Raw genomic sequence first — 27,174 nt, 5'->3', positions numbered from 1 at the left:
AGAATTTTAAGGATTTATGGTAAGGGGAAGGTGGCAATGTCAGAAAAAAAAATCTTTTCAAAGTGATTCACCATTTTCCAGTCAAACTCGTTAGCAACAGAAGTGTGTGTAAAAGTGGACTAATGTCTATAAATAGGAAAATTTTAGGGGCAAAAAACTTTTTCCTTGAAAAGATTATGAAAAAGACTTCTAAATTCTTAGGGGTCATCATGGGTGCCTAAAACGAAATCTCTCCACACATTTCCAGAAACCACACAGATCAGAAGGGGGAGCAAATTAAACCATCCACAATCTCACCTAGATGGAGAGATAGATGTAATTTTTGATACATACAAGGTGCTCAGTGTCTGTCCAATTAGTGAATTACTGAATACATAAATGAATGGCAACACTACAGAGGAAATGAACCTATGAAGGATGGTTAACATGACAGAGGACAGATCCAACCAGTTTTCCACAAGAGAATGCGGTTCTATGAATAAAGTTTATTTAGCTCACATCTCAAATAATTGTGTGCTTTTCCTCCAGACAACTGTCCTACTTATGTGTGCAGCCCAGGTGCTGTATGTATGTGTGCTTTTCAGCTCATTGCACAGAATATTTTTACACTCAAGTGTTGAGACTTAACAAAATTAAGCATTTTGCTGTTTCATCAGGGACATTCATGAGTAAGCCGGTGGTGATAATCCCTATCCTGATTCATGCTTAGGCACCAGCAGTTTTATTCATCATTGCTTCTGTGCCATCACTGCAAATGTTCACGGACTGGCAAAGACAGTGTCTTAGTATTATTATGAACATAGTTTTGACTTTGAGGATCCCATCAGAGGGTTTGGGGAATTCCCAGGAGGCCATGGACCACACCTGAAAATCAATACTCCAGATATAATCTGAAAGCAGAATACAAGAAGGATTTTCACCTCCCTTCTTCTTGATCCCATGTCTTTCTTAATTTGGCCTAAGACTGCATTCATTTTTCAAGGAACCAGTGTCATCTGATTGGTCTGCATTCAGCAGTTAACATGAAAAAAATCTTGGAAGGTGTAATGCTACGGGGAGCAAATAACATCTTCATAGAAATCATGCCTAAGCTCAGTCTTGACAGAGAAAAGATGTTTTTCAGGTGAATAAGGCAAGCAAAGAAGGGCACTGCGGACAGGAGGAGACACTTGGGCAAATACACCTAGAATGAGCAGGCTGGAGTGCCGGAAGAGTGAGGAATCCATGTGCAAGGTGCAAGGGTGCCAGAGGATGTCATGGACAGGGCGGGAGTGAGGTCAGCACTGGGGACAGGAAATGCACATCAATTCCCAAGAGTTTTCCCCTGTCATTCAACAAAGGTAGTCTGGGTTTTTTTGTTTTGGTTGTTGGGTTTTTTTTGCCCTGGATGCTCATGTTAATCCCCATCCCCAAGGGAAGCAAGATGGACAGAGGGACAGGTTCATTAAAGGAAGTTGGGAGAAGTTTGGGTCTTCATTCCTGACAATCTGTGCTTTGGAATAGGTCCTTTCTCTGCCTCAAGACAAACTCCTCAGAGGATGTCTGTGGGAGGCACCCAGGCCTGCCCATCATGTAGTAAGGGTAAGTGTTCCCCCCTCCAAATCAGCCCCTAAGCATCAGGGATAAGGAGAGGACCCCCACACCCCCCAAAAAACAGCCAGTACTTAGCCAAGAAATAATCACCACCTACCAGTTCCCCCATTATTAGAAAACAATAAAAATCTCAACAAAAGAGAGCCATCTCCTCTGAAGATCCATCTCCTCCTGGGCAGCTTTCTATAGGCCTGTCTCTAAGTCCTCAATACCTAGTATGACAGCACACAGTAGGCAACAACATGTGTCTGGGGAATGAATAAGCACACCATTCACAATACCAGAGCTTTCAGAAATCGATATATTTACTTCATTATTTGCAGATCAGTCAAGTGCATACAGATGTCCCTGAGTCACTTTAAGTCTTATAATTCATTGCAGGGTCATGAACGTGTTGGCTCATCCCTCTGGCTGAGAGTCCTTGGGGATACTCAAGTCCAGTGTGGCTTCTCCACTTTCAGCTGCTCCTCCTGCTCTGCCCAGTCCCCCCAGTCCTTCCTGGATGCTTTTCCTCCCTTTGCTGCCCCCTCTTCCCTCCCAAATCTGTAGTGTTTGGTAGATTCAGACAGAACTTGCTTAGTAGCCTGGTGACCTTGAAATGGAGTTCAACCCGTCCATGCTTCCACCTGCCCATCGGCAAAGGAGGTCTCCCTAACGGTGGTACCCGGCCACGGCAGCGCAGCGGGCTCCCTGAGCTGGCTTCTGCAAGAAGGGCCTGGCCTGCATTAGAGCTCAGTGCTCCTCGCTGCAGCCCTGGCAGGTGGGCGGGGGCATCACTAAACTGGAGATGGGGAAACCAAGGCTGAAGCAAGCCAGGTAAGTTCCCCCAAGAGCAAACTGTATGGAATTGGGATGTGACCCAGCCTGCCTCTCCACAGCTATCAGGGTCACCATACCCCACAAGAATGCTTGCTCCCCACCTCCCTTCTTTCCTCTCTGCCTCCACCCTTCCTTCCAAGACGGTGGCAAAGCAGGGAAGGGCCAGCATGCCAGATCGCAGATTCACAGAAGCCTGCACACTTGGGCGTCCGTTGGAGCTGCTCTGCCCTTCTTCCTTGTTCCATGTGGCCTGTGTTTCACCACTTCAGGAACACTAAAGACTCCCTGAAGGCACGGACCAGGACTTCACGGGAGGACAGTGCCTAGAGGAACAGCTGTTTGGTGGAGTGCTGGGCATGGTGGGGCCATGAGGGTTCAGGGACAACAAGCAAGACAGGACGGGCCCGCACACCACCCCGGCCAGACAAGGAGTGCACGAGAGAGACATGCGGAGCACTGTGGGCGGGGAGGAAGGAGCACTAGAGGATAGCCTCCTCGGGGAAGGGACATTTACTTGCACCCCCATGTACTCTGTCCTGCATGAAGCTCTTCAACTTCCTCATACTTAATCTTCACACGGGAGGACGCTGAGCTCAAAGACAAGACCCTTGAAAAGGAGCAGAACTGAGATTCAAATCCAGACCTGACTGGTTCAAAAACCCATGCCCTGTCTCCTCTGGATCTCCAAGGACAACATCCAGAATTCATGTGGCACCTTCAGAACAAAGTGACAAAACGTATTCTTCCCCAAATCTCCCGTGGCAACGGCCAGGAAAGCGAACAGAAAGGATGCCGGGAACACACACGTGTCAAGAAGAGCTGGCTGAGCTGACGTCAGTTTCTCCTACCCCTGATTTCTTGCTCTCAGCCAATGAGGCCGATGGATATTCCAAAGCGGCTGCTGCTGCTGAGTTTCAGGAGAAGCGAGGTCTCTGCACTTCAATGTCTTCAGGACAGACAGTGTCTCAGTTTTGTTTTTTATACTGTACGGCAGAGAGATCATTAGAAGTGGGTGAGGGGGGAGGGAGGACCTAGGAAATCCTGAGAACCATGTTCTTTGGGGCCCTAGCTGCCTCCTGCAGGGGCTTCTTGGAGGCAGCGAGGCAGGCACCAGACAGTCAAATCTCTAGCTGGCACACAGGGACCCTTTCTTCCTTAATGGAAAAGGAACCTGACGGGGTAGGAGGGCACACATAAGAAAGACAAAGAAGGGCGCCTAGGTGGCTCAGTTGGTTAAGCAACTGCCTTCAGCTCAGGTCATGATCCCCGAGTCCGGGACTGAGTCCCGCATTGGGCTCCCAGCTCCGTGGGGAGTCTGCTTCTCCCTCTGACCTTCTCCCCTCTCATGCTCTCTCTCACTGTCTCTCTCTCAAATAAATAAACAAAATCTTTAAAAAAAAAAAAAAAAAAAAGACAGCAGACATGGGAATGTCAGACAGGAATATGGGGTGTGCCCATCCTGTTCTTTAAGCTACATCTTGGTTCAAAGAAAAAAAAAAAAACTCAGGTAGAGGAAGACTCTCAGAAGTCATCAAGTCCAATCACTGAGTTTTAAAAATGAACCCCGGCCCTGACATCTGGAGATCCTGATTTAGAAGGATGGGGGCATGGGGCACGCTCCACCCAGCTCTCTGGGTTGTTCTAACACTAGTGGGTAAGGACTAGCAAGTTAATTTGTAATCCTGACTCCCTCCCTTCCTCTACCAAAATAGATGCTTGAATGTTTCCTCAATAACCCTACCTCAGTATGAATACCCCTGGCTATGAGGAGCTCACTACACCCCAAAACAGCCTTCCTGTCTGAGCCATCACAAGGCTGCTGCTAGTTCAGGCACTATTGCTTCCAAGAAGACCTTTCTCTTCCTTCTTCCTGCTACCCTGCCTTAGCTTATTCAGCACTGTTGGTGTTTAGGGACTCAGAACTCCCCACCCCTGACAGAAAACAGATACAACCAGACAGGCATCTGCCACCACCTCTGGGCTTCTGGAAGAGGGGAGTTATTGGCTGGGGCCGTAGGGTGCCTCTGCCTGGCTGATCCGGCCCACGTGTGGGGCAGGGGCGACCCCTGGTGGCCACAGAGATTACTGCTGTCAACCCCCCCCAAACCAGAGGGTAGGAAGAGCCGGGAGCCAAGAACTTACTTTGTTCATGATCCAGTCTGCATCTTCAATGGCTCTTTTAATAATCTGCTGGATTCTCTCAGGATTGTCTTCATCTGAATGAACCCGGAAACTCTGGAAGTTTAAGCATTAAAAAAAAAAATGACAAGACAAAATTCGCAGGACCAGCATCTTCAGAGCATTAGGCACAGGCCCGACACACCATGGCCACTTTCCACTGGGCATGGCTCTTAGCCCCCCAGGGACAGTTAGAAGGATCTGTCCATGGGGCGCCTGGGTGGCTCAGTCGGTTAAAGCCTCTGCCTTCGGCTCAGTTCATGATCTCAGGGTCCTGGGATTGAGCCCCGCATCGGGCTCTCTGCTTGGCGGGGAGCCTGCTTCCTCCTCTCTCTCTGCCTGCCTCTCTGTCTACTTGTGATCTCTGTCTGTCAAATAAATGAGTTAAAAAAAAAAAAAAAAAAAGAAGGATCTGTCCTACAGATGAGGAAACAGAGGCTTGGATGACCTACCCAGCCACTGTGCGTGGCGGCGGCATTCAAATCCGAGTCCCTTCTAACTACACAGCCCGTCCTCCTGCCCGCAGAGCAGCAGCAGTATGGAAGACTGGCCCCCAAGGTACCCCAAATCAGCCGGGCCCAAAGGTGATCAGGCAGCAGGGGCCCAAAGAAACTTCCATCTCTCGGTTCCATTTGCTCCCTGCAGGGCATGATAGGAACGAAAAGTGCTGGAAGGCCAAGCAGAGTGGGGGCTGGGGACCAGTGACTAGAAACTCCAGCCAGGCCCAGTGCAGAGCAGCATGGGGCTGCTGTTTGCCTTTGACCAGAGAAGGAATGTGAGATTCAGGTTCACTGGTGTGGCACTCAGAGCGCTTCACAAGGGTACCTGGTACCTCTTCTGCCCAGTCACTCTCAACCTATTTGTCTTCAGGAGCACCTCAAATGCTCACGCTGCGAAGCCCTCCCTGACGCCCTCAGACAACTAGCTGCTTCCTCCTCCGTATTTTCACAGCCTGGCTGTTGCTACCTCAACTTTTTTTTTTAACTTTCCACATTAAATTTGTATTCATTTAAGTTTTTTATTTTTTATTTTATTTTTATTTTACTTTATTTTTTATTTTTATTTTTTTATTTTTTATGATTTTTTATTTGGAAGTAACCTCTAACCTACAGAAGCTTTTCTCTACCAGAATCACCAGTCATGAACATCTCACATTTGCTTTACCATTCTCTTTTTTTTTTTTTTTTTAAGATTTTATTTATTTACTTGACAGAGATCACAAGTAGGCAGAGAGGCAGGCAGAGAGAGAGAGGAGGAAGCAGGCTCCCTGCCGAGCAGAGAGCCCGATGCGGGACTCGATCCCAGGACCCTGAGATCATGACCTGAGCCGAAGGCAGCGGCCCAACCCACTGAGCCACCCAGGCACCCACCATTCTCTCTTTATATAGGTTTGTACTCAATTTTCTGGGAACATTTCGAAGTTGCAGACATCATGCCCTTGATCCCTAAACGCTTCCATGTGTTTTAATAAGGAGATTACTAAACCACAGTAGTCAAATTTAGAAAATGCCACATTGGTATAATACTATCATCTCATCTACAGCCCATATTCTAATTTCAGGGGTCTCCAATATTGTCCTTTTTAAGCACTGGTTTTTTTTTTTTTTTTTCCTGGCCCAGAACCAATCCACTCATTATATTTCATGGTCATATCATACCAAGCAGAGCAGGTCTGCCTTTCTCAGTGCTTCCCGACCCTGCCATGTTGGATGAGCCAAGGCCACTGGTGTGGAGATGGTCCCTCGTCTGGATTTACCTGATGTTTTCTCATGAGTACAGTTAGGCTGTGCATTACTCGCAGGAACGCCTGTCAAAGTGATGCTATGTCCTATACTCTACTCTAATTATCCATTTAGCTGCCTTATTTGAGCCCTGGCACAGAGCTGATGTGCTAGAGGATAAGCGTCTGTTTTCTAAGCAGAAATAAGAGAGAGGATCTGGGCTATGGTTTTTGGTGTCTCTTACTAGTCTGCCACTCCTCCCTTACACTACCACCCAAAAGACCCTCCCTGTCCCCTGCCCCCAACTCTGAAAGAGTCCTCCTATTATGTGACACCTCCCCACCACCACCCCGAGCTCATTATCCCCTGCTCCCACCTGCCTGACAGCATGTTTGTAATGCTCCTGGATGCCCTTGGTTGGCAGCTGCTGGCAACAGCGCAGCAGATATCGGTAGAGCTGCAGCGGCCTCTGGACCAGCTCTGCCCCTGGTAGTGGGGCCATCTGCGAGTCACTCTGTCCCTGGAAAACACAGAGCATTATTTCAAAGGCATCAAGCCAATCCCCAGCCCTGAGCTCCCTGTTCCATGGCTCTGTCAGCAGGTCTGATACAACATGGAGGCCCAGTCCCCTTCGCGCCACACTGCACAGAACCCAGACCCTGACTGTGCTTGGGCAGGGCATTCTGTCCTGCAGAAGCTTCAGCCCACGGTAGGCCTTCAGGGACCAGAGGCGAAATCACACACGCCTCATTCTTTCTGGAAGCCAACTTGTGGGGGGTGGGTGAGGTGGTGTCATGGACAGGCAGAGTAGGGGAGATGAGGAGGAAGATCCTGCACTGTAGACTGAGAAACCAGCAGACTACAGCCAACAAAGAGGAGAACGCCAGAGGTCTGAGCCTCACCACTCAAAGAATCGTCTTGGACCAGTAGCAGCGATGTCACCTGAGAGCTGGTTAGAAACACTCTCACCCCAGATCTGCTGGACCAAACCTGCCTTTTAACCAGATGCTCCACAGGCTCCTGCCTGGACCTCTACCACAGCATCTTGCCTGGTATCTGTTCCCGCCTTTAGCCTGTCACTCTCCAGTCTCCTCCATGCTGACGCCAGAATGCCCACTGGAGCCAGTGGCCTCTGCTCAACACCCCCAAACCAGCAAGTACCTCGCCTCTTGGTCTCTTGGCACTAGCAGCGCCTTTAGCATCAAGCTCCCCTCCTCTTCTCTGCCACGAGGGCAACTCATGTTCATCCTTCCAGCTCCAGCCCCGTGTCACTTCCTCTGAGAAGCCCTTCCTGACTGTCCTGCCCTGAGGAGCTACAGTGCCCTGTTTTGGAGCTGTTACAGTGCTTCCCACACTGCTGAGGATTCATCTGCTGCCAGGTCTGTGGAGCCTGGCCCAGGCCCCGGGGCTTCGTGCCCTGTTTGTTGAACTAGACTGAATGGAATCTGTTATCTGCTCTGTACAGATCGCTCCTCTCTGAGAGAGAAGCTCACAGTGTTCCAAACCAAGGAGCTAAAAGACCAAGATTAAGTGACTGGTCTTAGTTTTAAAGTGACATAAACAGAAGAAAGACAAAAAAAAAAAAAAAAAGACAACTCCCTCCCCCTCCAAAAAAAAAAATAAATAAATAAAGAGAGAGAGAGAGAGAGAGAGAGAACTAGAATACTCAGAGGTTCTTAAAACTATGAAAGGAAATTCATTAAGTAGCCGGTTTCAGAGGCTCCTTCATTCCATTTCCAGCATATTATCGTCCTGGCAACAATAACTGCCTGTCTCCACAGCTAAGTTTGCCAGTGCCTCCTGGTACTCTGGGCTCCCGCCATGACACCGGGGCAGGCAGGTGGTGGTCTGCCCACCCCCCATCTCAACCCTCCCCACTTCTGCTAACAGCACCGGACGTGTGACTGCAGATCTGCCTCTCCCCGGGCCTCTGCCCACAGGTCAGGGTGGGGCTCCACTCCAGGTCTGATCAATCAGAGCTCTGCATCCACGTGGTCGCAGGGATTGGGTCACAGGTGGCACATGACGGAAGCTGGCCCAATCAGAACGCATCCTACCGCCTCTGCAGGGGTGGCCGGGAAGGCCTCCATTTTTTTCCCCTCATTACTTGCTGCTGCGGGGATTTGTGCCTCTCTCCAGGGCGCCATCTTGCCTCCTCTGGAAGCCTGAGGCTGAAGCCACAGCAGTAGGCAGAGCTAAGGGTGTGAGGGAACCAAGTCTGAAGAATTCGTCTGAACCGTCCACCCGAAGGCAGTCCCACCCCTAGACTTAGTAATGACTTAACCCAATTAATAATGCCCTTTGCCAAAGAAGCTTGGATTTGTTACTCTGTCACTTGCAACCCAGAGAATCCTGACAGACAGATCTTGACCTCTCAAACTCTGCTTCCACGATGAGGTCTGATGGTTCCAGCTCTAAGGAACAGTACAAACAAGGCAAGGCCCCTGAGGTTCTCCTGCCACAAATATCAACCTACCAGTCTGACTAGCTGTACTAAAGCACATTCCTCCCCCCAAAAAGGAGGGGAACCCCATACAATGAGGGCAAAGACCTTCAAGGACCACTAGAGAGCACGTACCACCGAAGTCCCCACCTGATGGGCAGAATCCACTGGCAGGCTTCCCCAAACTATATAAAGTGCTAATCAAATATTGTAAAATGCTAGTCGTGTAACAGATGGTTACCATCTGCAGGCTTCAAAATTAACATTTGGAAAGAGCACAACTTTGTTTCAGTAGATAAAAACCCAAGCAATACTTAGAAACCAACCCAGCAAGTATGGGCGGGAGATTATTTTCAGCTCAATTATAATACTTAGTCATTCTCAATAATAAGTAGCAGAGAATGCATGTGTGGGTCCACTCAGAAGCGTTAAACTAAAAATGCTTTAATTTAATTTAAAGTGTGGGGTTGCTATTAAGGGGCAATGAACTTCACAGCATCATTGCTAAAACTGTAGTCAAACTCTGCAGCCCCTAACCATCACCTGGCATATCTTGCTCTTTGCACTTGACTTTAGCCTCTCCTGAGCTCCTCTGTGAAGGTACCTCTGTCTTCTCAAGCAACCAAACCAAAACCATCACTAAGCCAACCTAGACTTCTCTTCCTGCCTCAATCCCACGCACTGTTTCTAAGTCCTATCAAATTCTACCTCTGAATGCCCCCTCACATCTGTCCCCGCCTCTCTATTCCCACTGCACATCCTTGCTTCAGGCTCTTGTCAGAGCTCCCAGGGACAACAGCCAGAATTCTGAGCAGGTCTCCCTATCTTCCAATCTATTCACCACTCAACAGCCATTGAGTCTTTCCAAAACCTAAATCTCAGCATGGCATGTTCCTGCCTAAAACCCCAGATCTGATATCCACCCCTAACCCTGTCCCTCATGACAACTCTCCCCAAATGTAGGAAAACTGTGAAATTATTTTAAGCAGTATATGGGTCAACATATTTTATTGTAATGATTTTTTATTTATTTTCATGTGTAATAAAAAAAAATCCGTAATTTCATAGGTAGTGTGGCTTAAATGTTTTAAAAAGGAATAGGCGTAAAACTCGTATTTTTAAATATATCCAGCAAAGAAGAATGCAGCTGAGATGTGGATATGAGAAAAATCAGGAAAGTGGTACTAAGCTTTGGAAAGCACTGTAGATAAAAACCCAAGCAATACTTAGAAACCAACCCAGCAAGTATGGGCGGGAGATTATTTTGTTCCATAGGAACAAAGTCCATACTCCTTCCTCCAAGGCCCCTGCCCACCCCTCATCCCTTCTCGACCACTCCCCCCAGAGTCCAGGCAAACTGAGTTCTGAGTGGCACACTCCATGAGTATGCGTCCTATTTGCCTGTTATAGTCTCTGCACTGTGACAAAATGCCTGGCTTATAGTAGACGCAATAGAGTTCTCCAGAGACACAGAACCAACAGAATATACAGAGAGAATATATCTATGTTATATTCATGTGTGTATACTATTTATAAGGAACTGGCTCACGTGATTACTGAGGCTGGCAAGTTTGAAATCTCACAGAGCAGGTGCCCCCGTTTGAGTCCATGTCAAACCAGGAAGAGCCAATGTCCCAGGCTGAAGGTCACCAGCCAAGAAAATCCTTTCTCACTCAGGGGAGGGTCAGTCTGTTGTTGTATTCAGGACTTCAAGTGCTTGGAGGAGGCCTGCCCACATCAGGGAGGGCAATCTGCTTTACTCAGTCTCCTGATTTAAATGTTAATCTCATCCAGGGGCACCTGGGTGGCACAGTCAGTTCAGCATCCAACTCTTGGTTTCCGCACAAATCATGAACTCAGGTCATGAGATCAAGCCCTGGGTTTGACTTAACACTCAGTGTAGGGTCTGCTTAAAAGAATTCCTCTCCCTCAGCACCACCCCCTCCCCTGTTAAAAAATAAATGTTGTTAATCCCATCCAAAACTCCCTCACAGACGCACCCAGAATGTTTGGCCAAATCTCTGGGCATCTCATGGCCCGGTCAAGTTGACGTATAAATGGAACCCTGACAGTAGATGCTTAATATTTACATGTCAAATGAATCCTCCCACTCTTGCCCACAGTCTGCTTCCTGCAGGTCTCCTGACCCTACAACACTCAGGTGTTAGGTCCAGCACCTCCTCCTGGAAGCTTTCACTGACCCACCATCCCTGCTACCACGTTCAATGGGAGACCTCTGGAGTACCTCAAACAGGCCTTGCAACCCCACATCACTCTAGTTCGGGCTTCATCATGTGTCACCTGCATTACGGGAGGGTACCTGCCTGCCCTTGGCCCCCTTACAGTCATCCTCCACATGGCAGCCACAACACCTTGTCGAACACCTTACTTCAAATCCTCCCACAGCTGGATGTGACGGGATATTGTGAATTATTATTAACTATGAATTTTCTCAGGTAGAACAACAGTGCGTCGTGTGGGAGAATGTCCTCATTCTTGGGAGACGTGAGTGGAAGGAAGTGTTTAGGGGTGATGTGTCATCACGTCTGCAACTTACTTTCACATGGCTCCACAAGAGGCAACACAAAAAGAGAAAAGATAGGGTGAGAAAGATGTGGTGAAATGTTAAGATCGTGTTTAGAGGGCAGGAATAGGGTGGACCTTGTGCTATTATTTCAACTTCTCTGTATTTTGAAATTTCTTTTGTAACTTAAAGTTATTTTAGAAAAACCCTTCCACGGCTTTCTCCTTACCTAGGGGATAAAGTCTTAAACTCGTGAGGCTGGCACTGACTCCTAAAGCCTTCTTGCCCACCCAGATTCACCCCTCAGCACTCCTCCACCTGCCAGGCGCACTGACACACCACCTGTGGTTCCTTTAGTAATAATAACAAACCCTGAGCACTTAGGATGATTACGATCACAGCCTTACTGAGTATGTAGCATGGGAGAGACACTATTCTAAATGACGCACATGAATTAATTTCGTCTTCACAATAATTCAACAAGGAGGTTCCATTATGCTGTCCTTTTACAGATAAAGAAACAGAGGCAAGAAATTTATCCAAGGTCACAGAGCTCTGAGCACAAAAGCCAGGATCTCCACCTGGGAAGTCCGGCTCCAGAGTCCAGGTGGGTGCTACTCTTCCTAACAGCACCCCCCTCCCCAATTTCTTTTTAAGGAATGACTTCTTCCCATTGAGCCTCGCCTGCTGAGACTATTGTCTGTGGCTCCATCTCTCCTGGCCAACACGGAGAACATGAGACCCAGGCGAGGCCAACTGAGTACTCCCCATCTCTGGAAATGGGCTCTTGAGCAAGGTTACAAAGAACACGAAAATGTTCATATGTTCTAGCAATGGCTGCATGAAAAGCCTCTTCCTGCTCTGAACTGTCCTTGTAGCTCCTGCCTCCTGGACTTCCAGAAATGTCTAGATTCCTGCCAGGTTCTCCAGCCTTCTCCCTTGATTCTGTGAGCTCTTAACACTCTTCCAGGAAATTTCTTTTTGGTTAAGTCTTCCTGTCTCCTCTTCCTCCCCACACAGAACTAGACTCTCTCCCTGATTTGTTTGCCCATAGCCTGTGTGCCTGCTTAGATCAGCAGGAATCACCCGGGCTCTGAGTGTTTGCCTCTCAATCTTCTCTGACCGGACAGAACTCCCCTGAGGACAGGAACTGTGTCCGATTCCCCCATCTCTATTCTTTCAGTGCCAGCACAGTACAACCTGGCACCAAGCACACTCCTCCATCAAGGCTTCCTAGCTGATGAACCTCAGAATCTTCCAAGCCCTGAGTTCTCCTGCCCATCACCTCTGGCAGCAACATCCTCCCTTTCCTGCCCATCCATGCCAACCCTTTCCGGTCCTCTCAGCTTCCCTCCAGGTCACCTGCAGGAATTCCCTGCAGGCAACTGACGCCTCCTACCTCAGTCAGTCTGGGGAGGCCATCGGGCAAGAGCATTTTCAAATCCCCTCTTTCATGAGATTCATCCTTGCCCAAGAGCTGACTGATGGGCTAAGAGAGGTGCTAGACATTTTTACAACCACCCTTGGACAAAAAAGCATTGTCATTCCATTTTGCAGATGTGAAAACTGAAGCCGACCATGAATACACAACCAGGGAGTGGCAGCGCTGGGATGTGGACTCTGACTCGACTTCAGTGCTCTAACCTCCTTGAGTTCTTGAAGGAAAGGCGTCCCTCCTTTTCCTTGTCTCTGTTAGGCTCTCAGAGCCTCTCTCCTGGATTAATCCAACACAACTTCTGACATGTCTCTTCTTCAGTCCCTCTCTATGTGCAGCCAGAATGAGCAACGGAAGACAAAAAAATCTCATCTTTGAGCCCCTTGCTTGATATCCTTTAATGGCACACACAGAACAAGCTCTAAGCTCATCAGTATATGAGTGTGTGTGGTGGTGGTAGGGGTGTGTGTGTGGGGGGGTGGGTGTCAAGGCTTTCCCAGGCAACTGCCAATCTCTATCCCATTTGAAACCAAATTCTCCATTCCCTCCACCCTCTACCCAGCTCAGCCTCCTCTGTTAGGCGCACCTGGCATGCAGTGGTCCTTCAACAGAAAGGTGTCAGATTGAACCCTTCCTCGCTCCAACACCTTCCAGTCAACTCTCCCGCATCCGGAAGACCGAGTGGAACACTGAAAGTACATGAGCCCCCGATCATGGCAAGACTGATGGGAGGACTGAGTAAGGCAGCATGCATGCCTGCCAGGATCATGGCAGCAGCCCACTCAGTAGGGGGCCCTTTTCGGGGCCTGGAAAAGTAGCAAAAGGGAAAACAATACGTTATGATATCTTTAGGTGCTTCTAGCTGAGACAAGACTGGGCTGCGGAAGGGAGATGCTCACGCAAACTGACACTGGGAGAGGTGGTGGATTTCACTGATTTAGTGACCTCCACCAACATCAGAGAGAAAAAAAATAATCTTTTTTTCTTTGAAATCAAACTAAAGAGCATATGAAATTTATTTAGCTTTCTCCCCAAATCAGAACTGAACTCTGGTTATTCATGCTGTCGCCTCCGATGAATTAGAAAGTTCTAAAAATACGGAAGGTGGCATGGCCTGACTCATGGTAGACGCTCTGGGTCAGAGGTGTTAACTGAATGAGCAGAAAAGTCATCCAAAGTAGGGAGTCTCAAAACCAGAGCACCGAAGGCAGCCTTCTCCTATCCAGGGTAAAAGAAATCTCTTCTCCCCATCCCTGCCAGGGAGCTTTCCAGCTTTTCTCCCTTAATATGCTCCCAAGTCTGAGCTCTCCACTTCATTCGTGGATCTGAGCTCTGCCCTCTGGGGCTCAAGTCTCTACCCGCTCCCCCCAGCCCAACGACCTCCGAGGCCATTCTGTCATTGTTCAGTTAGTGACCCCAGCCCCGAAGTCATTCTCTTCCAAGATCCCCACCCTGAAGGTGCTATCCTTTCCTAATGCCTCCCTGTCCCACTCACACTCTTCAGGACACATGCACCCTCAATATCGGTCTCCCTCTTAGACGTACTGTCCAGGGGGAAAGCCACAGTTCTGGATCCTGACCAGCTTCGTGGGTTCTTGGAGCTCAAGGGGCAATGTCCCCTCCTTTACCTAGCTCTTCAAGAAAGGCCACTCAGATGGCATTCTCGGCTCAGGCCCTCACCGTGACTCTGGCATTCAGCTCAGGGGAACTTTTTTTCCATGAACACTTCTAAATCTGTTCCCCACCTTGTATTTTATTAGTTCTGTCCAGAGTCACCATCTGCTACAATTTCTGGGGTACCTGACCCTGTCTATTAGCTGGCTCCACTCAATTCAGCACAATAAAAGCACGAAACAATCCCATCCCAGGCATGAAGGGGGTCCAGAGAGAGAGACAGGAGCCCCAGCGAGCTGTGTCAGTCACCCACACAACGTCATTCAGAGAACCTAGCACGTGTATGGCTCTGGGCTTGGCCCTAGGACCAGAAACGGATGCCCTGGCATGTTACCTAGCTGTCCCACCTCAAGCTTTCTACACGGCTGATGCCATGTCATATGACCTACCGTTCAGGGAATGATCAGGAAGTGCCAGGAAGGTGTTGAGCGCTTCATGTGTTACCCTGTGCACCCTCACAACAATCTTCTGGGGTATGAATCATTAGTCCCATTTTATAGATAATGAAACTGGGGCTCTGAGAGGGGAAGAAACTTGCCAGAGACCACACAACTATTAGATGGTAAGGCCAGGAATCACACTGAGGACTGTTGCCCCTTGCCCCTGCCTGCTTCTAACACCACCTGCTACGTCTGTATCTGAGCCATCTACTGAATGCCGCCTGGATCCAGGCTAAGGACCCCACAGAGAACTCTCCTGGAGCTCATTCAGGACCAGGCCCGCATGCATGAAAGCACTTGACTGTGCTATTATCCCACACTTATTTTTCAACCTTCTCCATAAAACTTTGCTCCATGCTTTTCTGAAACCCAAGGCCATCATCTATAGCTTCCTGCTGCATAAAGATGAAAAAAAAAAAAAAGTCACAAGGCTGATGTCAATTATACAAAGAAAAGGGGGCAGCTAAGGAAATACTAAAAAAGTTCTTAGGAAACCCAAAGGAGACGATAACAGGATAAAGGAAAAGAGTGAGAATAAAGCCACAAAGGGAATTTCCTGGGAGCCAAGTAATATCACTGGTATAAACGCTGAGAAATAGGCCTACGGCCCCATTTAACCCCCCTGGCTATTTCCCTACCCTGTGCTCTGACATAAGGCACCTAAAAATAAGTGGGGAAAAGTCATATATTTAAAAAAAGAAAGAAAGGAAAAGAATGAAACTACAGAACAAGACCAGAAATTATGCCCTATTAAATACTGATACAAGGCTAAATTAAGCCTGTGCAGGCCATTGTTTAAATATGCAATTATTTCTTTGGATGGGGAAAGTCACAATATAGAAGCAGAGTGATTCTGCTCCCACACCTCTGGGGCTCTAACTTGCACATGCACGTTCCAAGCTAGAACACAGGGCAGCAATTTGTGCTCCTCCAGTCCCTTTCCTTCATGGTCAAGGCTCTCAAGTCCCACCCTCCCCGTCCTCAGTGTCCACCCCCGCTTCATTCACCTGGACAGTGCCTGGGCTCCCAGCTTTGTAACAATACCTTGCTCAGACTATCCGACTATCACTCTCTCCAGTCCGACCGGAGGATACCTCCTCAAAAGCACACCGTGTCACTCACCTTCTCCAGAACCTCTGTGGAGCGTTTACCCTTCTCAAATCTGCTTCCAACTTGTCTCGTCAAACTCATCTCCTGCTGTCTACAGTCCCTACATTCTAGCCACATACTGAACTTAGAGGCTAAGTTTCTGGACCTTGGGATGAGGCAGTCTATGTTCAAATCCTTGCTCCATCACTGGCCAGCGGTGGGACCTGGGCAAGCTTCTCAATTTCTACCGCAGAGTCAGCTGCACATCTGTCCTTGAGGCAACTAATGGTATCTCCTGCACAGACTCGTTGCGAGGACTCATGAATGCTCCTAAGCCACTAAGAACGCTCGGCACAGACGAGGCACTTGGTAACTATCATTAATTGTGTCTCTGAAACACGCTGTGCTCTTCAACGCTTCTCTTTTCCTTACGCTGGATTCTTCATCTGCCTCAAGAATTCCTCTTGATCCTCCAAGATGTAGCTCCCGCGTCCCTTCCTCAAGACTCACACCCCACGCTGCCCATACTCCTCTATAAGATCTCACACTGTAATCCTTTCTGTAAATGTGTGTTGACTTCCATTTACCAAAGAGGACACTAAAGCCAGAAGGACAATGGCTGTCCTGGAATCACAAAGCCAAAAGGTGGCAGAGCCAGGTCTCAGACTCGGGCCCTGGATCCTCAGCTCTTCCTCCCACACCTTCTGTCTCTCTCAGAGCCTAAGGAGCCACTCTGAACAGCCCATGTGTCCAGTCAACCGCCCTGAGCTAGTTTGCCAGCTTCAAATGAACGTGGTAAGCTAGCCCCGTCAATGCAAACTGGAAAAATCAGACAAAAGGCAAACATGCTGATCTCAGAGCAGTGCAACCAGCAACGTGAAGCAAGTCATCGTGACGTTAAGCAATGGCCTCCCACACATAGGCCACAACACACCAATGTGGTTTGACGGCAAAAGAAGGAAACCATTACACATCCACCAGGTGTCTGCCACGTGGCTGAGTACTTCATGGGGGCTACTTACTCTACAATCCTAATACTTCCATTTTGTGGAGGATGAAAAACTGAGGCGCTGGGTCACAGAGAACTGGGTGAGAGCGCAGCTAGGCTTTGTACCTAGGTCTCTACCCTCCTAACAAGCTCTTTCTACACATACGTAGGGCTCATCTCAAAGGACCCTTGAGCTGAAAGCTCCCGATTCACCCCTCTCTCACTCTCTCCCTTCCTCCCTTACCCAACAGCTCTTCCAGGCACCCACATTGCTCTGCCCTAAAGGAATCCAGGTCTCACTTAAGAGGACTTTCCTACCATTCTGCAGTCCCTTCTATCTTTCTTCCTGGCACTTTTCACCACCTGACACCTCTGTATTCCCCCCGCTGGAATGTAAACTCCATACAGCAGGAAGTTAATTTATTTATTCATGGCTGTCTCCCTAATATAGTACGGTGCCTGATATATGGTAGGCATATGAGCACATGTATTGAAATAGTCACTGACATCAAGAAGGTCTAGGTACTGGGGTTACAGAAACAAACAGAAGGCCCTGACCCTATATACCTTACACATTAACACAAAATTAAAACTAACTACTCAGTTATAACTGCTACAAAGGTGAATTCAGTCCCTGAGAGAATGGCTCATGGGGTCCCTCACCCAGTCAAGGGTCAGAGGTTTCTTGAGAAAAGGGCATTCAATCTGAGGTCTGAAGGAGGAGTAGGATTTGGTGAAGGGATGGTGAAGGCGGAAGGCAGCTTGCATGAAGGCTTAAGGGAGGAAGGGAATGCCAGGCCCCCCAGAGTCGGGGGAGGGGTGCCAAGGGAGAGCAAGAGCTAACAAGATGATGGCCAGGAAGTCTGGGTCAGATCCAGAAGGGGCTTGGTAGGAGGTGAAGAGTTAAGATTAGTCCTAAGGTCCAACAACTGATGAATGGATAAGTAAAACATGGCATATTCATAGTGGAGTATTATTTTGCAATAAAAAGAAATGAAGTACTGATACAGGATACAAAATGGGTAAACCTTGAAAACATTACTGTAAGTGAAAGAAGCCAGTCATAAAAGACCAAATATTGTATGATTCCATTTACAGGAAATGTGCAGAATGGGCAAATTCATAGAGACAGCAAGTAGAATAGGGATTGCCCAGGGCGGGAGTGGGGGGAATGGGAGTTTGAGAGTGACAGCTAAAGGAGAGATTTCTTTGGGGGACAATGAAAGTGTTCTAAAATTGATTCTGAGTATGGATGCACAACACTAACTATACTAAAAGACATTCGATGGTGCACTTTGAGTGAATTGTAAGCTATGTAAAACAAACAAACAAAAAAACAAAAAAACCCACTATGGTGACTGCTGTGAAATGTGTGCCTGATGATTCACAGACCTGTAACCCTGGGGTAAACAACACATTATATGTTAACAAAAATAATTTTTAAAAATAAAAATAAATAAAATAAAACAAAACAGTCCTGAGGACCAAGGGGTTTCCGCACTCCGCGGGACTTGACGCATCTTGCAGACGCATCTATCAGAACGTGAAGGTCACTCCAGGCAAGCGTGCTCCCCGGGAGCTAGCCTGGGGCAGATGGGCCGCGGAGGGGCCCCGTCTGCTTTTATAAATGGCCCAGCCGAGACTGAGCGCGGAGGTGTGTGCCAGACAGTGGGCCTTTCGCAGAGGCGTCTGGAGTCCCCGGGGCTCCCTGCGGCCCTCCCAGCAAAGTGGGGCCTGCCCCGCTCTCCCGAGCCGCCCGGCGAGGCCTGCGACGGGCCCGAACGCGGCCGGGAGCCACACACCGGGACACCTGGCCATCCGAGGCCACGAGGGCCGACGCGGAGGGGACGGGGGCCACAGAAGCCCCGATGGGTCTTCCACTGGCCGCGCAAGACCGAGGACGGCCGAGGCCTCACACCCCTAGCTCACCCCGCCGCCCCGGGAGGCTCCGTCCCCCTAGCGCCCTTTCGCACGCGGCTCCTCTCCCGCCCTCCGAAAGCCCAGCTCGGCTCACCCGCCTCCACCGAGCAACGTCAACCCCGGACGCGACGGACGCCGCAGCCACGAGTGCGCCTGCGCTCCAGGTTCGGCGCGGCACCGCCCCCGCCCGTCGGCTGTTCGTCGAGCGCCCTCTGCCGGCCGCATGCGGGGCTGGGGTCTGTTTATACGGAAACCCTACAGGCGAAAACAGTCTGGGTGCCCTTTGCCTGATCCAACCCCACCCAGATGAAAAAGAAGGCTGTCCCACTAACAGTTGCCTTCTCTACCTTAAACACCCACTCTTCCTTCTGGCTGTTGCTACCTCGGATATAAGCCCTGAAGGCAGGCTCTCCCCCATGTTCCTGAATACGGATCGCTGCTAAAACATTAGGGGTGTTCAAGATTGGTGAAAAGGCTTGCTGGAGGACTTCCCCTAAACCACTCGTGCTGATGACAGGAATTGTATTTGTAAGGGAATCTGCGTTTTGAGTCATTTCATCAAATTACAGTCCCATAACACCTGTCAAAAGAATAAATATGACAGTAATAGGCATGCTTCCTTTCAGTCCCATCTATAATTATAATTGAGGAAAAGAATACAGAATTTAAACTCAGAGCTACTGCCAGTATCATTCTTTGAAAATGAAATAATGCTGTTTTATTAAATAGGCTCTCCCCGCTCTCTAATGTTTAAAGCTAAAGTGCTTCTCTGAATTGATTTAAATACAAGTTTTATATCCTGAAAGAAATAAAGATGAGTCTTTATCTTAAGACAAACCCCCTGTTCAATGCTGCTGCTCATCTTCTCTCAGCTGTCTGAAAGAGAGTTGGGCTGTTAGTGGATAATATTGTTTCTGTTCACGTCTCACTTCTCTAGGGCTTTTTAAACCCATTTGTAATGAAAAGGCTGATTTCCTTACACAGACTGACTCCATGTGTAGCTGATTTAACAGAACAACTTTTTCTTTTTTTCGTTTTCTTTCTTCTTCTTTTTTGAAAGGAAACTATTGCTCCCTGGTAGCATCTGAGAAGCTATTTTTCTCCTTCTAGACTAAGAGAAGCAGGGGCTATTTCTTAACAGAAGTGGGGTTTTTTGTTTTGGTTTTTTTTTGGTGTAGGCTTTTCTCTCTTGTTTTTTGCTAACTCCCTTTACAGTTTTTCCTCTCCGGTTTTTGTTTTTTTTCTCTTCACCTAATACACTAGCCTTCACCTACCATACAAATCATGTAGGCGTTGCTTTCCTGAAATATTCTGATAACCCTTCAATTTCTTTTCAATATGTAGACTTGGACCAAATATATCTGAAAGATACGATTGTACCCTCATAAATCAGCCCTCTTAGTTACACACACAGAGTTAGGGACACATCATTAGTGAAGATCCAACCAATAAATCATTAAGCTTTTAAATCCCTTATTAGGAACAATCTGCAGTATCCCCATCCATTGCTATTTTCAGCCTTGGGATCACTTGATTATTTTGAAGAAATTTCACAGTCTGTTCCTTGGCCCCCATCTCCCTTTTGTTCCTAGATCGCTGTGTTCCTGCATCAGAAACATCGTTCTAATACCTAGATCTCATAAAATATTTAAGATGCAAGCTGTTCACTCCACCTCAGAAAGACACCACCTCCAGAATTACTTGTGCCTCTTCTGTCCTTATAAATACATATAATTTCATGGTTCACAAAAATTCTTTATAAACATCCAAACAACAGGCAAAAAATAATCCAAAGTTGAAAAACCTTGTTTTTCAAAAATAATTGGATTATAATACTTTGAACTTGACAGCAGCCTTAGATTCTTGACAGCTTCAGTAGTAAAACTAAAGCATTCTTGCTGGGCCAAACTCTACAATGACGCCAGGCCCCCTAATCTAATGAAAATCCAACCATTCTTACTATGTCATTTTCCTTTACATTGAAATTGTAGCAGATGAACACCCTCGTGTCAGTCGGTGCGGGATGTTTTACAGATAAATGGAATTGAAAGACTTCCTTGAGAAATTTGTCACCCAAGAGTTGACTGTCCAGGGGACATGTTCTCACAGGGGAGTTTATCGACTTTCCCAAGAAATACATTGCCACATTTCTGACATTTTGTCATTGAACCTGATAACTGCTGGTGTGTAACCAATATTTGTAGGAAAAGATACAAGTGGTGATGCTTCTTCCAGTTCAAACCTGTTTTTAGATTTCAAAGAGAAATGATACATTTGCATCCTCCGGTTAAATCAGGTTATTGTCTCAAAGGTTGACCATGTAAATAATTCAAATGAATTCATCACTGTACAATAGATTTAATAAGCATAATAAACACTTGGAAGAAAACACTTAGGACCCTCGGTCTGCCCTTGCCCTCACTCCCATTATCTCAGATTTCCCTGTGAACAGAATGAGTGTATGGTGTTGTTCCCTTCTATTTAAAATATGCAAAGTTGCTATTTACCAGTTTGCAATTTGCATGTTTCAAATCCTGCCAGAGCACAGGGTGGGGGGCATGGGGTGACTGGTGAATGTGCCAACAGGGGACACCAGGGCAAAATTGGAAAACCCTGTGAACAGATCATCTCCATCTCAGGCTGTTGCAGAACATAACCCTTTGTTTTTAAGACAACAAAAATATTGGGTATAAAAGGTTATGTGAATTCTCAGACACCTACTGTCTTTTCTTCTTTAATTGCTGGGCTGAAGAAGAGGATGAGCAGGGATTTCAAGATTTTTATAAAAAGGAGTACAAGAGGGATGCCTGGGTGGCTCAGTCCATTGAGCGTCTGACTCTAGATTTTGGCTCAGATTGTGATCTCAGGGTGGTGGGATCGAGCCCCACATGGAGCCAACATCAGGCTCTGTGCTCCGCGGGGAATCTGCTTGGGATTCTCCCTCTCTCTCCCTCTGCCCCTGCCCTTGCCTCGCTCACTTCCTTTCAAATAAATAAATCAATCTTGGAAAAAAAAAAAAAGAGAGAGAGAGAAAGAAAGAAAGAAAGAAGGAGTCCGAAAGAAGGAGTCCAAGAGAGAAAAGAGAACAGTGATGACTGTTTACAACATATACCAGGAGACTAATTTACAGCCTGGGTTTTAGCGTTCCTGGACCTCTGTCCTGTGTTACTTTCTGAATTAGTTCCCTAATTCTAAACGCGCTGACTGGTATATATCATTCAGTGTCTCCTGGTATGTTCTGTAAACATGTAGTCATCGCAGCCACACATGAGAGCACATCGATGATCACATGTTCGTCATCTCTGAATATGAGTCTGAAGATGAGTAAGAGAGCCACAGATAAGAGTTCAACGCCCCAGTTAATAGAAATGGAGAACGCAAGATTTTTTTTTTAAAGATTTTATTTATTTATTTGATAGAGAAAGATCACAAGGAGGCAGAGAGGTAGGCAGAGAGAAGGAGGGAAGCAGGCTCCCTGCCGAGCAGAAAGCCCGATGCGGGGCTCGATCCCACGACCCCGAGATCACGACCTGAGCCGAAGGCAGAGGCTTAACCCACTGAGCCACCCAGGCGCCCCGAGAATGCAAGATTTGATGAACTTGATTAAATAGGATTATTTGGGAAGAGAGGTGTAGAGGAAAAGGTAGGAAAGAGAAGATGAGAGAAAAACAGGGCAGTGGATAATGAGAAAAGGCAGGAGGGAGTCATCACTTTGGTGCTGTCCCAAAGAGAAAGGCCTAATAAAGTTAAGTTGGGCATCGTTAATTAAGGAAAATCATTATTCATCTCAGCCAGGAAATAGGGTGTTCTGGTCAATCAAATATGTAGTTAATAGTTACCTTCCACTTCAGCAAATATTTGCTGAGACTCCATCCGTGCAAAGTCCTGGGTCCCTGCGGAGGCCTCCTGACCCCCTCTCTCCTGCTCCTTTTCTCCCCTCCTTCTCTATTTCTTGTTGAGGGCAGATCCCATCTTGTCACTGGCCAGCCTCAGACCTCTCAATGGCCTCTCAGTGTTCTCTGCGTAGATGCATCAGACTCCTTACCTGCAATGTCTGGCCTCTTGGGCTTCATTCCACGGCCCCAGTTCCCTTCTGTGGACTTTCTGACCCTCAAATGCACCATGTTCCATTCTGCTCCTCCCTTAGACCCCAAGTCACAGGTTGTCTTTCTCAACTTCCCTAATGTGCTTACTACTCCCGTTTGACACTGAGGCAGATAACCCTTCCCCTCTCCTGGCCCCGGAAGAATAGCCTGTGCCTTGCCCTGTGGCATGTATCATAGTTTATAACGGTAGATACCTTACTTTGGAATCCCCCAGAAGAAGACTTGGAAGCTGTTAGTGAGGGCGGCGGTGAAAACAGCCCCGAGCTGACAGGTTTTGCTTTCAATTTATGATCTAAACTCAAAGGCGTACTGGATCCTGCCTGGGAAGAGAATGACAGTCTGAGCGCCCACCCTCGCTCTCTGCAGATGACCTCAGGGAAAAGTTAGACACCGTCAGTGCGGGGCTTCCTCCTCTTCACACTCCCTCTTCTTTCCTGGAGAGTTGCCTTCTGCCTTTGAAAAACCAGTCCCTCTGCTGGATCTCTGGACCCTCTCCCCTCTGCTTTCCTAAAAATCTTTGCTTCTGCAGTTATTCAGTTATTGCCTCTTTCCTGCTCCATTAATTTCCTTTTCTTCACCTGTTCATCCTAAGCAACATACCGATATGGTCTAAGGGCTTTACTACTCAACATGGGGTTCACGGACCAGGAGCTCTAGCCTCATTTTGGAGTTTGTTAGAAAGGCAGAATCTGAAGCGCCTGGGTGGTTCAGTTGGTTGAGTGTCTGCCTTTGGCTCAGATCGTGATCCCAGGGTCCTGGGATGGAGCCCTGTGTCAGGCTCCCTGCTCAGTGGGAAGTCTGTCTCTCCCTCTCCCTCTTCCCATCCCCCTGCTCATTCTCTGTCTTTCTCACTCTCTCTCTCCCTCTCTTGTGTGCACACTCTCACTATCTCCAAAAATAAATAAATAATCTTTTTTTTTTTTTTTTAAAGGCAGAATCTTCCACCCTAGAGTATCAGAATCTGGATTTTATTTTTTTATTTTATTTTTTATTTTTTTATTTTTTTATTTTTTATTTATTTACTTGACAGAGAGAAATCACAAGTAGATGAAGAGGCAGGCAGAGAGAGAGGGAAGCAGGCTCCCTGCTGAGCAGAGAGCCCGATGCGGGACTCGATCCCAGGACCCTGAGATCATGACCTGAGCCGAAGGCAGCGGCTTAACCCACTGAGCCACCCAGGCGCCCAGAATCTGGATTTTAATGAGAGTCCCAACTATGGTTCCTAGGCATACTAAAATTTGAAAACCATCGGACTATTCCTCCACTCTCTATTTTAGACAAAATTTTATCCATCCATTGAACAAATGTGTATAGAACATCTTCAAGGTACCAAGCAAACTGTCAGGTTCTGGAGATAAAGGAAAAAACAAACCAAAACCAAAACCCACCACTAGAATCATATATGTGTGATGTCCCAAGGGCAGAGAACAACAAACAAAGCAAGAAGATATGATCAGGTCATAAGTAAGTGCTTTGCAGAGAAATTAACTATGGCCACGTGATAGTGACCAGATGGCTACTTTAGATGACTCCAAAGAGGCGAAACTTACTCTGAGATCAAAATGACAAGAAGCCATCATTAGAGTTGTCTAGACAGGCTGTCTCACCTCCTCACTCATTCACCCATTCATCCTTCTGGCAGTACCATTGGCTCCCACCTTCATGCCACCGAAACTGCTCTTCGTATAGTTTTGGATGGCTTCCATATTGTCAGAAGCAACGGTTTCTTCTCTGTCCTTAGCCTCTACGTCTCAGCAGCCTTTGGGTCCGCTGACCACACCCTTCTTCTTGAAGCATTGTAAAACTAAGTTAGTCACCTGAGTAACATTTTCCTTACCATATAGTGTTCAATGTAGCTATTGTTAGGGGGAAAGAATGAAAGACTTTAATGAGGAAGAGAAGAGAGGCGGAGAAGAGAAGGGAAGGGGAATAAAAGATCCCTTTTGTTCCAGCGTTTGTGTGGAATTCCAAATCAGAAAAAAACAAAACAAAACAAAAAAAAACATTTTAGTTCTAAAACCCCTTTGTGGGGCACCTGGGTGGCTCAGTTGGTTGGGCCTCTGCCTTCGGCTTGGGGTCCTGGGATCCCAAGGACCTGGGTCCCGGGGTCCTGGAATTGAGCCCCACATTGGGCTCCCAGCTCCCTGCTTCCCCCTCTCCCCTGTGCTCATGCTCTCTGTCTCTCAAATAAATAAATGAAATCTTTAGAATAAATAAATAAATAATAAATGAATAAATGAACTAAAACCCCTTTGTTATGTCAGGTGCATCTGGAAAGTGAGATAGATAGCTGCTTTGATCCAGCTCACAAAGGATAAAGCTGGTTCAACATGCCTCTAGGGCTGCCTCCCTGAGCTCAGAGTTAGGTCTCAGGGAGTCTGGGTGGGAAGGAGACCTGGCAGGGTCTCTGGGGTTTCCCACAGGATCACGGGTCTAAACTCCAGACTAGTTCTGGAGGGCAGGTTGGTCTTGTGAGGGGCATTGGGGTTGGGCAAATTTTCCTCCTCAGGAAAGTCACTCGCTGGAAAATGTATCGCCTCACACAGGAGAAGGATGGAAGTTATTCTTAGCTGCTGATGTGCAGAGAGACCTTATGAAGCACAGGGAAGGTAACTGAGGGATGTCAGTGTTTAGCATCCCAAAGTGTGGGGTCATTAAAGCAGAGGATGGTCTGGGTACCACATACATAGGGTCATAACACTTGACCCAAGTATTTGATTTTTATTACCAAATACTATCAAGCCATTGGGAACACACAGCCCTCATGGGACCCTAGTGCTGGATGCTGAAGCTTGGTCCTGGCCCACAGCAATGAGCATTACACCTGCTGAGGGGTGCGTGCACCCTTAGGGTCATGTGACACCCTGACACCTGGCAGGTCCAGACTCATCAGCCCTTGGCTCTCTGCTTATGGGGCTAGGGCCAATAGTAAAGAAAAACTCTACAGGTTAGAAGATAGTTCTAGGGGCACCTGAGTGGCTCAGTGGTTAAATATCTGCCTTTGGGATGGAGCCCCACATCACTCTCCCTGCTCCGCGGGAAGTCTGCTTCTCCCTCTCCCTCTGCTGCTCCCCCTGCTTGTGTTCCCTCTCTTGCTGTGTCTCTCTGTCAAATAAATAAATAAAATCTTCAAAAAAAAAAAAAAGAAGAAGAAGAAGAAGAAGATAGTTCTAGCTTCACATCCCTGCCCCACCCCCAATAGCCGGGGATGGTTAGTACAATCAAAAGAAGAATATTTTGTGACACGCAGATATTTTACAATAGTCATATTTCCATGTGGACAAGTCGAGTATTACTGGAACGGCCATTCATTTACTTGTCTGCTGCTGCCTTTGTGCTATGGTGGCAGAGTTGAGTCAACTGGGAGAGAGACCTCATGTCCCCCAGAGCCTAAAATATTTACTCGCTGGCCCTTTAAAACACACACACACACACACACACACACACACACACACACAGACATACACACACAAACAAGTTTGTCAGTCTCTGGTCTACAGAAAGCGGTGCGTGAAAAACGGTGCGTGCCTCTTCTAGGTTCTGCATGGTGGAGCCATGTCCTCCCTGCGTAGCATTATCTGTGGGGCTTTCCTTCACATTGCTTCCTGGAATGGCTCTCGTAAACATCTTGTTCTTTTTTTTTATTTATTTGTTTGACAGACAGAAATCACAAGTAGGCAGAGAGACAGGCAGAGAAGGAGGGGGAGGCAGGCTCCCTGCTGAATAGAGAGCCCGATGCAGGGCTCGATCCCAGAATCCTGGGATCATGACCTGAGCTGAAGGCAGAGGCTTTAAACCCACTGAGCCACCCAGGCACCCACATCTTGTTCTTCATTTAAATGTCATGCTATCCCACCTCTGTGTTTTCTTTCTGCCGTTCCTCTTGCCTGGAAACCACACCCGATACTCTCTCAATTTGCTTTTATACGAATTTTCCCCAACCTTCAAGCAGGCCTTCCTGAATCTCTCAACTGTAATTTATTTCTCCACCCTCTTTTGGCCATAATTCTTTCTGTACTGTCTCATGACAGACCAGTTTCCTACTTTGCATTATAATTATTTATGCACATGTTATTCCCCCTCTAGACTGTAAACTCCTTGAAGAATGCATTGGCTCATTACAAAATTAGCATTCTGAGAACCCTTATTTGCATCACACACAAGATCTCTTGTCTTCAGCAAAAGGAAGTATACTTATGACACATTTAATTGGCACTTATCACACAAATCAATGATAATGGGGA

At 47.4% G+C, this 27,174-nt stretch overlaps 1 protein-coding gene across 1 annotated transcript; it reads right to left on the bottom strand.

Annotated features, from left to right (window-relative positions):
- Positions 1–1,877: 1,877 nt before the first annotated feature.
- LYRM9 (LYR motif containing 9) lies at positions 1,878–19,014 on the bottom strand. The gene is made up of 4 exons (XM_032321593.1): positions 18,919–19,014; positions 6,688–6,831; positions 4,555–4,647; positions 1,878–3,395 (listed from the first exon to the last, which is right to left on the bottom strand). Exons 2-4 carry the CDS (start codon positions 6,811–6,813, stop codon positions 3,378–3,380), a joined length of 237 nt encoding a protein of 78 aa, XP_032177484.1. The 5' UTR covers positions 6,814–6,831; positions 18,919–19,014; the 3' UTR covers positions 1,878–3,377.
- Positions 19,015–27,174: the final 8,160 nt, after the last annotated feature.

This window comes from Mustela erminea, chromosome 18, assembly GCF_009829155.1.
Source record: "Mustela erminea isolate mMusErm1 chromosome 18, mMusErm1.Pri, whole genome shotgun sequence".
In the NCBI taxonomy this organism is placed as follows: domain Eukaryota; kingdom Metazoa; phylum Chordata; class Mammalia; order Carnivora; family Mustelidae; genus Mustela; species Mustela erminea.
The sequence above is the reverse complement of the archived record's forward strand: the minus strand, read 5'-3'. Positions and strand labels throughout refer to the sequence as shown.

What these genes read in the sequence shown, in the direction of transcription:
- LYRM9 (XM_032321593.1), bottom strand. Translation starts at nt 6,813, where the DNA reads ATGGCCCCACTACCAGGGGCAGAGCTGGTCCAGAGGCCGCTGCAGCTC. An exon ending in ACAAACATGCTGTCAGGCAG is followed by an intron (nt 4,648 to 6,687) that starts GTGGGAGCAGGG and finishes TTAAACTTCCAG; the next exon opens with AGTTTCCGGGTTCATTCAGA.